Source organism: Podarcis cretensis (genome assembly GCF_951804945.1).
Source record: "Podarcis cretensis genome assembly, chromosome: 4".
NCBI lineage: Eukaryota > Metazoa > Chordata > Lepidosauria > Squamata > Lacertidae > Podarcis > Podarcis cretensis.
In genome coordinates, this window is record NC_137173.1 from 4,112,793 (window position 1) to 4,126,531 (window position 13,739).

At 45.1% G+C, this 13,739-nt stretch overlaps 1 protein-coding gene across 5 annotated transcripts in view; it reads left to right on the forward strand.

The window, feature by feature from the left end:
- The first annotated feature begins 5,071 nt into the window (after nucleotides 1-5,071).
- Nucleotides 5,072-13,739, forward strand: part of LOC307214694 (disintegrin and metalloproteinase domain-containing protein 21-like) — a 59,314-nt gene continuing 50,646 nt past the window's right edge. The window contains exons 1-2 of one of the 5 annotated variants that reach the window (XM_079973575.1): nucleotides 5,072-5,201; nucleotides 12,089-12,165. In XM_079973575.1, coding sequence (XP_079829701.1) covers nucleotides 5,087-5,201; nucleotides 12,089-12,165 — 192 coding nt within the window. In that variant the 5' untranslated portion in view covers nucleotides 5,072-5,086. Of the gene's footprint in view, nucleotides 5,202-6,774; nucleotides 7,057-12,088; nucleotides 12,166-13,739 lie in introns of those variants that run through there. The other 4 variants (XR_013838249.1, XM_079973576.1, XM_079973574.1 and 1 more) reach the window with 4 other exon arrangements.

The following is a 13,739-nucleotide window of genomic DNA, read 5'->3' on the forward strand; positions in this document are numbered from 1 at the left end:
CTCCCTTTTAGGTAAAGGTAAAGGGGCCCCTGACAATTAAGTCCAGTCGTGAACAACTCTGGGATTGCGGCGCTCATCTCGCTTCACAGGCCGAGGGAGCCGGCGTTTGTCTGCTTCCACAGACAGTTTTTCCGGATCATGTGAAGCACACGGAAACACCTTTTACCTTCCCGCCGGAGCGGTACCTATTTATCTACTTGCACTGTGTGCTTTTGAACTGCTAGGTTGGCAGGAGCTGGGACCGAACAACGGGAGCTCACCCACTGCCGACCTTCCAATCAGCAAGCCCTAGCCAGTGGTTTAACCCACAGTGCCACCCGCGTCCCATTTTACTTCTCTCCATTTCCTACACTCACATAATTATCTCTGTCATGCACCTCAACTCCAGAGAAGGACGCAGTAAGGCTTTTTCAGCCTGCTCCTCCCACCTGATTATGGTTAGTATTTACTACTACGCCTCCATTGCCATGGCGTACCTCTCCTACAAAGCCAATATGCCCTTTGATGTCCATGTCATGAGCAATGCGGTTTTTGCTATTTCAACCCCTTTGGTCAGTCCTCTCATTCATACCCTCAGGAATAAGGAAGTGAAAAGCGCTGTGAAGAAGTTTCTTATCGTCAGATTTTTTTCCTTCATGGGCTGAAGGTGGAATCTGTTCAGGCACTGCAGGCAGTGCTTGGGAATGACGCATAAACGCCCCAGACATAAGTTATGGGTGACTAACTGATCCTGTTACTCTCAATGACAATTCAGATTGGGAACACTGGCTATAAAGTTGTCTGTGAGGAATTAAAAGCAGGCTGCTATAACAGTGTTTGGAACTTATCTACCATCTGATTTGTTTGTCCTGATAAACAAATCTGTTTATCCTTGCAGCTTTGCTTTTAATGTACACTGTGTATTTTCTACTTTTAAAAAACTTTTAATTATTTAAGAAAGGACATGCATTTCAATAGCATAGAAGCAAGAGAGAAAGAAAGAAGAAGGGAGGAAGCAAAAACAATGCAACAGGGTTTTAGAGTTAATTCAATTCTTTGGCCAGGTGGCAGGATTCAAGCTGAACAAACAAAAAACTAAGGTACTGGAAAAAAATTTAACAAATGTTGAAAGAGAGAGATTCCAAGAAGAAACGGGGTTAACAGTGGCAAAGAGAGTAAAATACCTGGGGATTAACATGACATCTAAGAACGTAAACTTATTTAAGGATAATTACGATAAGTGCTGGACAGAGATAAAGAAAGATTTAGAAATATGGTCGAACCTGAAGCTTTCCTTGTTAAGTCGAATTGCAGTAATTAAAATGAATGTATTGCCTAGAATGTTATTTTTGTTTCAGACATTACAAATTGTTGATAAACTGGATTGTTTCAAGAAGTGGCAGAAAGATATATCTAAATTTGTCTGGCAGGGCAAAAAGCCCAGAATAAAGTTTAAGATACTCACTGATTCCAAAGAAAGAGGGGGGTTTGCCCTGCCGGACTTAAGACTGTATTATGAATCGGCAGCTTTCTGCTGGCTAAAAGACTGGCTACTTCTTGAAAATGCAGACATTCTAGACTTGGAAGGATTTGATAATAGTTTCGGTTGGCATGCATATATTTGGTATGACAAGGTTAAAGTGTATAAGGGTTTTAAAAATCATATTGTTAGGAAAGCACTGTATAATGTTTGGATTCGGTATAAGGATTTATTGGAAAATAAAACTCCCAGGTGGCTTTCACCGATGGAGGCTAAGGAGGTAAAGAAACTTAACATGAGAACTAATTGGCCAAAATATTCTGAAATTTTAGAACAAGAAGGTGGTGAATTTAAACTACAAAGTTTTGAGAAAATAAAGTCCAAGGTACGAGATTGGCTCCATTATTTTCAAATAATGGAGGCCTATAAACAAGACAGGAAAATTGGTTTCCAGGTGGAGAAATCGAAATTAGAAACAGAACTGTTAGAACCCAATACTAAGAATTTATCAAGAATGTATAACTTGCTGTTGAAGTGGAATACAATAGATGAGACAGTGAAGCCAGCTATGATTAGATGGGCACAGGACATAGGTCATGACATTATGTTTGCTGACTGGGAGCAGTTATGGACCACAGGTATTAAATTCACGGCATGTAATGCCTTAAGAGAAAATATTATGAAAATGATTTACAGGTGGTACATGACTCCAGTCAAGCTTGCGAAGATTTATCATCTGCCCAATAATAAATGTTGGAAATGTAAAGAGACTGAAGGTACCTTCTTCCACCTTTGGTGGACCTGCCCAAAGATTAAGGCCTTCTGGGAAATGATTTACAATGAGATTAAGAAAGTACTTAAATGCACCTTTCATAAAAAACCAGAGGCATTTCTCTTGGGTATGGTCGGCCAATTGGTGCCGAGGAAGGACAAAAACTTTTTTTGGTACGCTACTACGGCAGCAAGGATTCTTCTAGCAAAATATTGGAAGACACAAGAGCTACCCATGCTGGAGGAATGGCAGGCGAAAGTGATTGACTTTATGGGATTGGCAGAAATGACCGGCAGAATCCGTGACCAAGAGAAAGAGACTGTGGAAGAAGACTGGAAGAAGTTTAAAATATATCTTAAGAGCTACTATAAAATTGAGGAGTGCTAAAATGCTAAGGGAGAGGAAGATGTAGAATTACAGCGGTAAACTTTGTTTGATTTAGGGTGAAATTGAAAAGGAGAATGAATTTAAATTTAATTGGTTAAAAGGGTTGTTGAATAATTGTTAAAAACAAAAAGGGATGCAAAAAGGGGAAGGTATGGGGAAGTCCGAGAAAAGAGGCTTATGAAAATAAGGTTAAGAAATTATGAATTTATGTGTTTGTTTGTATGTTGTTCTTGTTGTGTCTTTTAAAAATTGGAAAACTAATAAAAAATTTATATATATATAAAAAAATTAAAATTCAACATAACCACAAAATGCAAATTTGACTCATTTCAGTCACAATCCCTGAAAAGAATTATTATTATTAGCGGGAATAGTAATTTTATTTTTTTCCTAAATAAGCAATAGCTTGCCTGTTTAACATCATATGGTCCATACCTTTCAAAAGAAAATGATGGAGAGTTGGTTATTGCAGCAAGATATAAATAATGCTATGAATAATAAGATCATAATTGCATGGAAGCTCAGCGGAAGCAAATCACTTGGGCCTTATGGCCATCTGAGAATGAAGTCAGTGATTTGCAGCTTCTAGCAAAATCTCTTCTAAAAGAGAGGCTCATAGATCCAGAGAACAATCTAGGAAAGCCGATAAATAAAATAAAATAATATATAAATACAGTGGCATCAATCTTGCATGCTCAACCACAGAACTGCCACAAGCATAGTAGAAAGGTGTGGAGGAATCCCTTTTAAAAGTAAAAGGGGCATGCAGGTGATTCTAGCGACCCAATCCTTCCACCCTCTCATGACTTACCTTCCTGTATTCCTTTCTCATGCCCACTTGCCTTCCTCCCAGCCTGAGACATTTCCAGGACGGGACAAGAGCCTCTGCAGAGAAGATGGGTTGCATGACAGACACAGCCTCCTTGGTGGTGGCCGTTATATTGGTGCTTCAGTATTTAAGCTTTCCAGAAAACCACTGACATATTTAGGAAATTAACTTTCACGTTGTTGTTTTTTTTTACAGTTTTATTTTAATCAAAAAGATTTCGCACGCAGTTATATGAATTCTAAGGCCTTATATATATATATAAAAAAGTGTTCATAAATGTACAGGCAAACACATACAGAAGTATATGAACAACGTGTCTGAAAGAGTACAGGAGAACAATCCTGAAGCCAATTTGACTCTCCTAAATTGACCTCAAGTATTTCTCTGCAAGGAGGAAGGAAATGGGAAAAGCTTTCCAATTGTCTTTGGACTGTAGGAGCTTAGACCTCCCTGTAAATACAGTCTGGCAAGCGAGCACACTATCGATATGTGTAAGAGATTCAGGAACTAAGTATTTACCAACTCAAAGGAATGACCAGGCTACCCAGAAAAGGCAGTCAAATAAGGCATTATCAGGTATCCTGGCAGACAGCAAAGAAGCAATACACTCAAATTTCTGCTGGGGACCACCTCTTTCTGTGCTGTATGTATCATGTTTTGGGGGCATGGTCTTGAGCTACAGGGGAGGCAATTTCAAAAGTCTATATAAGGGCTTGCATAACAATGTTCTCTCCTCCCTCCGGCGTGTGGTGAGTGGCGACCCAGTTGCAACAGATCAATAAAGATCAGGCTTACTAGCTGCTTTGCTTCTCAATATTCTCTGGTTGGCCTCTGGTATTTTCTCCGACCAATGGAGAACCCGCAAAGGACTCTATACTATGGTTACCAGACATCCCTGTTGTTGTGTATTGAGTCAAAGGATTTTATATCTGTATTATTATTGTCTGTATTTGCATTAGGGTAAAGTAACTGCCTTTTGGTTCCAGAGGGTACAGCTACTATTGGTTCATTTAAGCTGCTGTATTTGGATCCTCTGTCTTATTGGTTTCCTCCAAAAGGCAGGACTGTGATTGCCTAATATTGTTCCCTCCAAAATGTAGCTCTCCTCTCCTCAGGCCCCAGTCTTGTTGCTTGATAAAGAAGTGTTACTAGAGAACTGTCTCCAGCATATTATGTCAAGAGAGCTGAAATCACAAACCCCACGTCACAACAACTGTTTCCTGGGGACAGTCCCCGGATTTACAAATCTGTCCCCGGACAAAAATCCGTCCCCGGAATGTCCCAGGATTTCATTTGATGTCCCCGGATTTATATTTTAATTGTTGTAGATTTATTAGGAGGGAATGAAGCGTGATTGGTTCAACGGCACAAGACACATCGTATGGGGACTTCTGTTGAGGCAAAATGGCGGGCGCCACGGCAGTGAGCAGCTCCTGAAACCAGCCAGAGCCAACTGCGCTACCAGGCTGGCTCCGGGCTGTGGAGACTGCCGCTGCCACCGCCACTGCCGAATGGGGAACCGGGGACACCCAGCATGTCAGTTGGGGGAACTGCTGACCCCCCCCCAACCTAAATCGAGCCAGGAGTAAGAGCACCTGGCCACCCGGCTGACTCCGGGGCCAGGAAAACCCTGGAGCCGATGCAGGGAGAAGGAGGAGAGGAGAAGGAGGAGAGGAGAAGGAGAACGAAGAGAAAGAGGAAAGAGAAAAAAGAGGGGAGCCCTGACCTTGCCACGTCGCCGCTGAAGACGAGAGGTAGGAGAGCACCAGGAGGGCAAAGACACATGGCCGATCCCAGGCCTGACCCGAGCCTACTCCATGGCGGCTAGCGCCCCTAGAGAGCAGGCTGGGGCCCAGAGGAAGGCCACGCGACAGAGGAGACCACAGAAGAGAAGATATTACTTCTTATTTATTTATTTTTAATAACTTTTTTTTTCTCTTTCCAAAAAAAAAAAAAAAAAGAGAGAGAGAGAGAGAAAGTGTTCCCGGATCATTTGAAAAAAAATCTGATAATCTTACTCTATACACACTGGCGGAGGAAAAGGAGTGTGGGGGGGAGCGCACCGTCCCCAGTAGGGTGCCATTGCGGCTGTTCCCCCCACCCGTGCTGGGAGCCCCGCCCTGCAGGCAGAGCACCACGCCCCCAAGACATGAGCCACGCCTCTGTGGGCAGCGTACCAGGCCCCCATAATGCCCGCCAGCCCCGCCCCTGCTTGCTCTCCGCCCTCCAGTGCCGGAGCATGAAGCTCTGTCACTGTCTATACGGGCCCTTGGGTGCCCAAGGGAAAGGAGTAGGGTTTTTTTTCTTATAACACACACCATGAAGCAGATCACAGTGGTGGTGGTGGTATTATTATTATTTTATTATACCTCACCCAACTGGCTGGTTTTCCCCAGCCACTCTGGGTGGCTTACAGCATATATTTTGTTGTTGATTAGTCGTGCCCCACTCTTCGTGACCCCCTGGACCAGAGCATGCCAGGCACGCCTGTCTTCCACTGCCTCCCGCAGTTTGGTCGAACTCATGTTTGTAGCTTTGAGAACACTGTCCCACCATATCGTCCTCTGCCGTCCCCTTCTCCTTGTGCCCTCCATCTTTCCCAACATCAGGGTCTTCTCCAGGGAGTCTTCTCTTCTCATGAGGTGGCCAAAGTCTTGGAGCCTCAGCTTCAGGATCTGTCCTTCCAGTGAGCACTCAGGGCTGATTTCCTTCAGAATGGATCGGTTGGATCTTTTTGCAGTCCATGGGACTCTCAAGAGTCTCCTCCAGGACCAGAATTCAAAAGCATCAATTCTTCAGTGATCAGCCTTCTTTGTGGTCCAGCTCTCACTTCCATCCATCACTACTGGGAAAACCATGACTTTAACTATACGGACCTTTTTTGGCAAGGTGATGTCTCTGCTTTTTAAGACACTATCTAGGTTTGTCAGTGCTTTTCTCCCAAGAAAGCATATATATAAAACAGTAAAACACTGAACATTAAATTGGGCTGCCATATGTCTGGATATTCAACAAGTTGTTGGTTTTTACTTTTTGAAATATGGTGGTCCTACATTAAAGATGAAGGGCACACCAGGAAGTACCTGGAAAGGGGCGGAGTCGGGAGCCGAGTGACAGCTTGAGCTCTAAAGGGGTGGGGCTTGGAGCAGCTGCAGCTGTTGCTAAGGTTTTATTTGGCACACTCTGCGTTGTTGGGCGGAGTGGCATTTGGCAGGACTGGAGCGGATTGGTGCCTTCGTTGACATTGATTCTGAGGGGGCAGGATCCGAGTGCTCAACAAGCCAACCAAAGAGCTGGGAGGGAGGGACTCGAAACTGAGCCCGCTTGCTATTGGAGCTCTTGAGTCTGAGGAGGCAGTTTGAGTTTCAAACGATGCAATGGGGGCTTTGAGGGGGCGGGCCTCCGGGCTGAGTGGCAGCGGAGAGCTTGGGATGCTGAAACCAAATGACAGTTGGACCACTTGAGGAGGGAGGAGGGGGATGTTTTGGCTGGAAATGGCTGAGGAGAAACTGCTCAAGGCCTTGACTTGGTTTTCCCCGCAGAGGCTGGGGATATTTTGCTCTGAGGTGGTGCTAGAGATGCTGCTCCTCCTCCTCCTCCTTGGACCTGGTGTGTTTTTCTTAAAAACAGAATAAAATCCCATACCCTCAGTATAAAGGGTGCCTTCTACAAAGCAGGGATGAGGAACCTCTGAGTGGCCCTCCAGATGTGGCCCCAGGTCCTGTCATCCCTGGCCAACAACATCTGGCGGGCACCAGGTTCCCCACCTGCTGCCCTGTGGAGGTGGGAAGAAGCCGAATGTTGGAAGAGTCAGGGCAGAGGAAATAAACTCCTGATTTGCGCAGTTCAGCTGTGGAACTCCCTGCCACAGGAGGCAGCGAGGGCCACCAACTTGCACGGCTTCTGAAAGGGTTTTTAGACCAATTTGCGGAGGGGGAGACAGCTATGGATGGCTGCTAGCCGCAACGGCTGAGCTGTGCTTCCCGGGTTGAAGGCAGCAATGCTTCTGAATCCCACTTGCAGGAAACTGCAGGAGAGGATACGTGTCTTGCGTTCGAGTCCTGCTTGCGGGTTACCCACTGAGGCCCCTGCTTGGCCACTGTGAGAACAGGATCGTGGACTAGATGGTGGATTATAGTTTGGTCATCATTTGTTGTTAATTGTTAAGAGTGAATTATAGTTTAGTAATCATTTACGGTAGGGACGCAGGTGGCGCTGTGGGTTAAAGCCTCAGCGCCTAGGGCTTGCCGATCGAAAGGTCGGCGGTTCGAATCCCTGCGGCGGGGTGCGCTCCCGCTGCTCGGTCCCAGCGCCTGCCAACCTAGCAGTTCGAAAGCACCTCCGGGTGCAAGTAGATAAATAGGGACCGCTTACCAGCGGGAAGGTAAACGGCGTTTCCGTGTGCGGCTCTGGCTCGCCAGAGCAGCGATGTCACGCTGGCCACGTGACCCGGAAGTGTCTCCGGACAGCGCTGGCCCCTGGCCTCTTAAGTGAGATGGGCGCACAACCCCAGAGTCTGTCAAGACTGGCCCGTACGGGCAGGGGTACCTTTACCTTTACCTTTAATCATTTACGGTAATTGTTAAGAGTGGATTGTTAAGAGCTGATATTTTGAGAGTTGGTTTTATTCTGCACTATTATATCCCAATGGATTGTTGAATGTTGCTTTATTTGATATAATCTCAAAGTTAGGTTTTTATTATGACTTTTTTGGTATTGGATCTGATTGCTATAAGATGTGTGGTCTTTTGCTGGGTATTTTCTTGTTTCCTCAGCTTGTAAACCACCTTGATGTAGAAAATTTAAATGAAACGAAATGAAATTGGCCTGATCCTGCAGGCTCCTCTTATGTTCTTATGAATGGGCTGCTGCTGGGATAGGGGGCAGTCAAGGCTATACCCTACTTTTCCATGTATAAGACTAGGGGTTTTTTTATTTAAAAATTATGTTCAGAATTGTGGGTCGTCTTATACACGGATACAGTTTCCCCCCATTTTCTCAATTTGGAGTCCCCCAAAATAGGGGGGGGGGGTGTGTGTTATACATGAGAAAATATGGTAATTGTAAATGTATTTTAAAACTTTTGTTGGAAGCCGCCCAGAGTGACTGGGGAAACCCAGCCGGATGGGCGAGGTATAAATAATAAAGTATTATTACCGTATTTTTCTGTGTATAAGACTAGGGTTTTTTTTTACCAAAAAAATAGGTTTAAAATTGGGGCTCATCTTATACATAGGTAGTGCTGAGGACTGTTTTCTTAATTTGGAGTCCCCAAAAATAGGGGGCATCTTATGCATGGGGGCGTCTTAAACACAGAAAAATCCAGTATTATTATTATTATTATTAAAAATACTAGGACACTTCATTTCCTTCATTCCTCTCCCTTCCTCCATGGGGCTTTCCCTTTACACCTCAGCAACGGCACTCGATTCTTTGCAGCTGAGCAACCAACAAATGCTCAGGTGCTCTCAAGATGCAAGTTTCAGCTGCCGGTAGCATTTCCTTTGGCAACTGGAAGGCCTTGGGCCAAATGTGTGCTAACCGGTCCTCCAGCTGCCAGCCTAGTCTCACGATCTGGTTTATGGGCGGTCGAAGTCCCGGCTGAGGACGTTGGGACCGGGGGCAAGACAGCGGGGTGGGAGCAGGAACAGGAGTCCGGAAGCCAAGGGTCTGAGGGTCAGAGAGCCGGGAGTTAAGAAGCCAAGGGTCCGAGGATCAGGAAGCAAGGAGTCAAGAAGCCAAGGGTTTGAAGGGAAATGAAGAAGAGTTAAGAGCCTCGGATATCAGATCTCCAGGTTGATGGATGCTGGGAGGTTGATGGAACTGAGGGCAGGGGCCGGGACCGGGGAGACGGAGGAAAGAAATTGGGAATTTAAAGTGTATATAAGGAATTTTTTTAAAAAAAAATTTAATGAGAAATGGAAAAATCGTGGAATGAAATTTTTATGACCCTAGGGGAAATGTCTTAAGAGATTAAGTTCAATATATTAGTTTTAATGAGAAATAAGATTAAATAAAGTAAAAATGGATGATTAATTGGTGAAAGAAGAGAATGTCAAACTACAGTATATTAAGATAAATTATTAGGATAAAAACAAGGATGAAGGATTTGCTGGAATATCTAACTGAATCAGAATACAAAGAGGGGAGGTGTGAGGAGGTCAAGGAAATAAGTTAAAGAAGGAAAGTGATGTAAAGGTTTGATTTGTTCTTTTTTTTCTTTTTTTCTTTTTCTCAGGATTTTATGCATTTTTTTGCTTGTTTTTTGTCTGTTTTCCATTTTTTATTTTTTTATTTTGATGTGACTTGTTTTTATGTATTGCTTTTTTTTGTTTAATTGGGTGTTTTTTTGTTGTGACTTATGTAACCTTTAAAATTTTAATAAAAATCTTTTTTTTTAAAAAAAAAAAGAAGAAGCCAAGGGTTTGAGGATCAGGAAGCAAGGAGTTAAGAAGCCAAGGGTTTGAGGATCCAGAAGGAAGGAATCAAGAAGCCAAAGGTCCGAGGATCAGGAAGCAAGGAGTCAAGAAGCCAAACTCAGCAAGGCAGGAAGTGTGTTGCTGTGGCAAAGAGCCAAGGGGAAATGCTGACCTTATATCCCTTCCCGGCTCTTGCCACCAAGTGCTGTGAGTTACCAAGTGGCCTCACCTGTGTGGCCATGCCTTGCCTCTTCAGAACAAACTTAGGAAAGCCCGAGTCCTGCGAAGCCCTACTGGTCACAGGGCCTGGCTCCTGCGTGCACTCCTGACACTTAGAGGCAAAGCGGCGTGAACAAAGTAGGCTTGCGGCAACAGAACGTAGTAGCAGAAGATGGAGACCTTCCTTTGAGGAAGACCTTTGGCTGGCTGGCCCTGCAGTCCTTTGTGCAGTTGGACTGCTGGAACAAAAGGATTGAAGCAGTACAACCATGTAGAGGATTAAGCCATTGCAATTTGTTTGCACATGGGGCTTCCTTTCAAGATTTCCTGGAAACTCCAAAACAGATACTTGGCCAGTTCTTAAAGAGCTCTTACTCAGCGACGGAGGAAGCCTCTTGGGCACCTGGGGCGGTGCACCCATAGGGGTGGGGCAAACCACTCATAGGGGCATAGGGACGTGGCATGGTGCCAATAGGGACATGGCGTGGTGCCCATAGGAATGGCCCATCCTTTTGGGCACTCTGTGCGTCCTGCCCGCTGCCTCCCCCCCAGCTGTAGGGCAGCTGAGGCCCCACACCACGCCCCGTCCTTATGGGCACCGGGTGTCCCTATTGGTGTGGTGGCGTTCCACCCACGGGGGCAGTCAGCGCAGTGATGATCCGCCCAAGGGGGATTTTGTCATACCCCTCCCAGGGATGATACCCAGGGCGGACCGCCCACACTGCACCCCCTTTCTCCGCCACTGCTCTTACTGAGCTGCCCCTTCATTTCAGGAATCAGGGCTTGATAAGTATTTCTGATAAGCCTTAAATGGCTTGCCAGCTGAAAGACTGCTTCCTACCATGCCAGCCTTCCCAATCTTTATTCCTAGTCCTTTTCTCTGTTATCCTGAAGCACGTGAAAGTAAGGTAGGTACCCACTTAGAGTGAACAAGGATCAGGCAGACACAGCTTTGGAGAAAAAGAAGGTGAGGTTTTATTGCTGAGCAATAAGGACCCAGTTGGGACGCAGGTGGCACTGTGGGTTAAAGCCTCAGCGCCTAGGGCTTGCCGATCGAAAGGTCGGCGGTTCGAATCCCTGCGGCGGGGTGCGCTCCCGCTGCTCGGTCCCAGCGCCTGCCAACCTAGCAGTTCGAAAGCACCTCCGGTGCAAGTAGATAAATAGGGACCGCTTACCAGCGGGAAGGTAAACGGCGTTTCCGTGTGCGGCTCTGGCTCGCCAGAGCAGCGATGTCACGCTGGCCACGTGACACGTGTCTCCGGACAGCTGGCCACGTGTCTCCGGACAGCGCTGGCCCCTGGCCTCTTGAGTGAGATGGGCGCACAACCCCAGAGTCTGTCAAGACTGGCCCGTATGGGCAGGGGTACCTTTACCTTTACCTTTAAGGCAAAAGCTTTCCTTTGATTCAAAATGGATTATAAAAAACACTGTAAGCCCTGATTATGTGTGAGCATATGTGAATATATTGATTACTGATAACTGATTATATGAATAGCATAAGGGTAGCCCTTCTTTCCTTGCCTCAATCCCACCATCTATAGTCATACATGTGGTGGCTGGAGCAGGCCAGGGCACACCATCTGTGATAAGTCTTCCTTGGGCGGGTCCATCTTGCCCCCTCTGGTGTCATTCTGGTGCCATGCCTACAGTTGGCACCAGACAGTTTTATTTGCCTTGGCTTTAACAAAATAAACAATCTAGCTAAGATGGCTATAGGTTTATCTGTTCTGCTGAATTTCACAGGCTGTTTTTAATAGATTTTTTTGCTGCTTACTTTTATCTATTCACTTGTTGATTTTCATGTTGTTGCTTTAATTGCTATCTCTTGTTTTATCATGCTGCTGTAAGCTGTCCTTCACTGAAAGGTGGCATCAGAACCTTTTAAATAAAATTTGCTGCCTGGAGATCTAAGTACAGCTAAATTCGGCTCTAAAGCATCAGAATGGGAAAGAAGATATTCCATGGATTGCAAATGTTGATTTCACTGTTCTGTTTCTTTGTAGGTTTTGTACAACCAACACAAAGATACATTTACTCTGAAGTAATAGTGCCAAAGCGGCTGGAATCAAGGGCTAGCAAAGTAATTTTCCTTTTGAATACCATTTGAGTTGCTCCAGATATTTCTCAAAACTTAATTTCTTAAAATGCAATCAGTGATCTAGTACTTACTAGACCAGAGCTTTCAAAACTTTTCATGTTGATGACACACTTTTAGACATGCATCATATCGTGACACAGTCATTACGTATTATTAATATTTATTGAATTTATATATCGCCCTATACCTGGGGGTCTCAATAATTCAGTTTTACTAGCAAACCGGAGGTTCAAATAAACCCTTTCGAGCTCCAGGAGGAGCATGGGGAGTGTCTACACAATACACACACTGCAGCGTCGCGACACATAGTTTGGAAAGCTCTGTACTAGAGTTTGGTGTGTGTGTGATATATACTATACTCATACTCACACATATACATATCTTCTTTCTTCTTTGGTGATCACTCATAGCCGAGTAAGTTTGTCTTCCATAAACACGGTTTTAACAATGAGTCCATAAGTGACTGTGGAGGCCAATTCTGGACCCACACGTCCTTCTGGGCGGGAATTGATCACGGTGTAGATTTGCCACGCGTGCCTTCCTCTTGGCACGTTCTCCCTTTCGTCCTGAGTTTGAGTGTCTTCAAAGCCCATGACACCTTTGGTAAAGGCTGTTCTCCAATTGGAGCGCTCACAGGCAAGTATTTCCCAATTGTTGGTGTTTATACTACATTTTAAGGGACGCGGGTGGCGCTGTGGGTAAAACCTCAGTGCCTAGGACTTGCTGATCGTAAGGTCGGCGGGTCGAATCCCCGCGGCGGGGTGAGATCCCGTCGTTCGGTCCCAGCTCCTGCCTACCTAGCAGTTCGAAAGCACCCTTAAGTGCAAGTAGATAAATAGGTACCGCTTTATAGCGGGAAGGTAACGGCGTTTCCGTGTGCGGCGCTGGTGCTGTCTCGCCAGCTGCAGCTTCGTCACGCTGGCCACGTGACCCGGAAGTGTCTTCGGACGGCACCAGCTCCCAGCCTCTTAAGCGAGATGAGCACGCAACCCTAGAGTCGGACACAACTGGCCCGTACGGGCAGGGGTATCTTTCCCTTTACCTTTATACTACATTTTAAAAGATTTGCCTTGAGAAAGTCTTTAAACCTCTTTTGTTGACCACTGGCATACATGCATACACACTGATGGAGTTCATTGCTTGTAGAATATTATTTTTCTATTTTAATTGCTGGATGGCTGTGAGTTAACATTTACTATACCCATCTCCCTGACACAGTCTCTAGTCTGACATGACTTCACCTCCCTTTCAAAAATCTTATTGGAGAGTTTGGGAAATTGTGCCTTGGCTGTTTCCAGGCCTGTTCTTCTTTAAATCACAATAGCATAATCTTGCTGAAACAAGTTTGGAGAAAGGAAAGGGGAACTAAAATGAATTCTTTTCTTCTCTGTACGAACACTAATTTTAAAAAAGTAACAACAAAAGATAATCGGTGTCTGATTTCCCTATCAAAATTTATTGCTAGTTTTGACATCATTTGCTCCCAGAATGTGGTACATAGAGGTATAGTCAGAACACTGATAGACATGAATAGGTCTAATCAAGTTTACAACCAA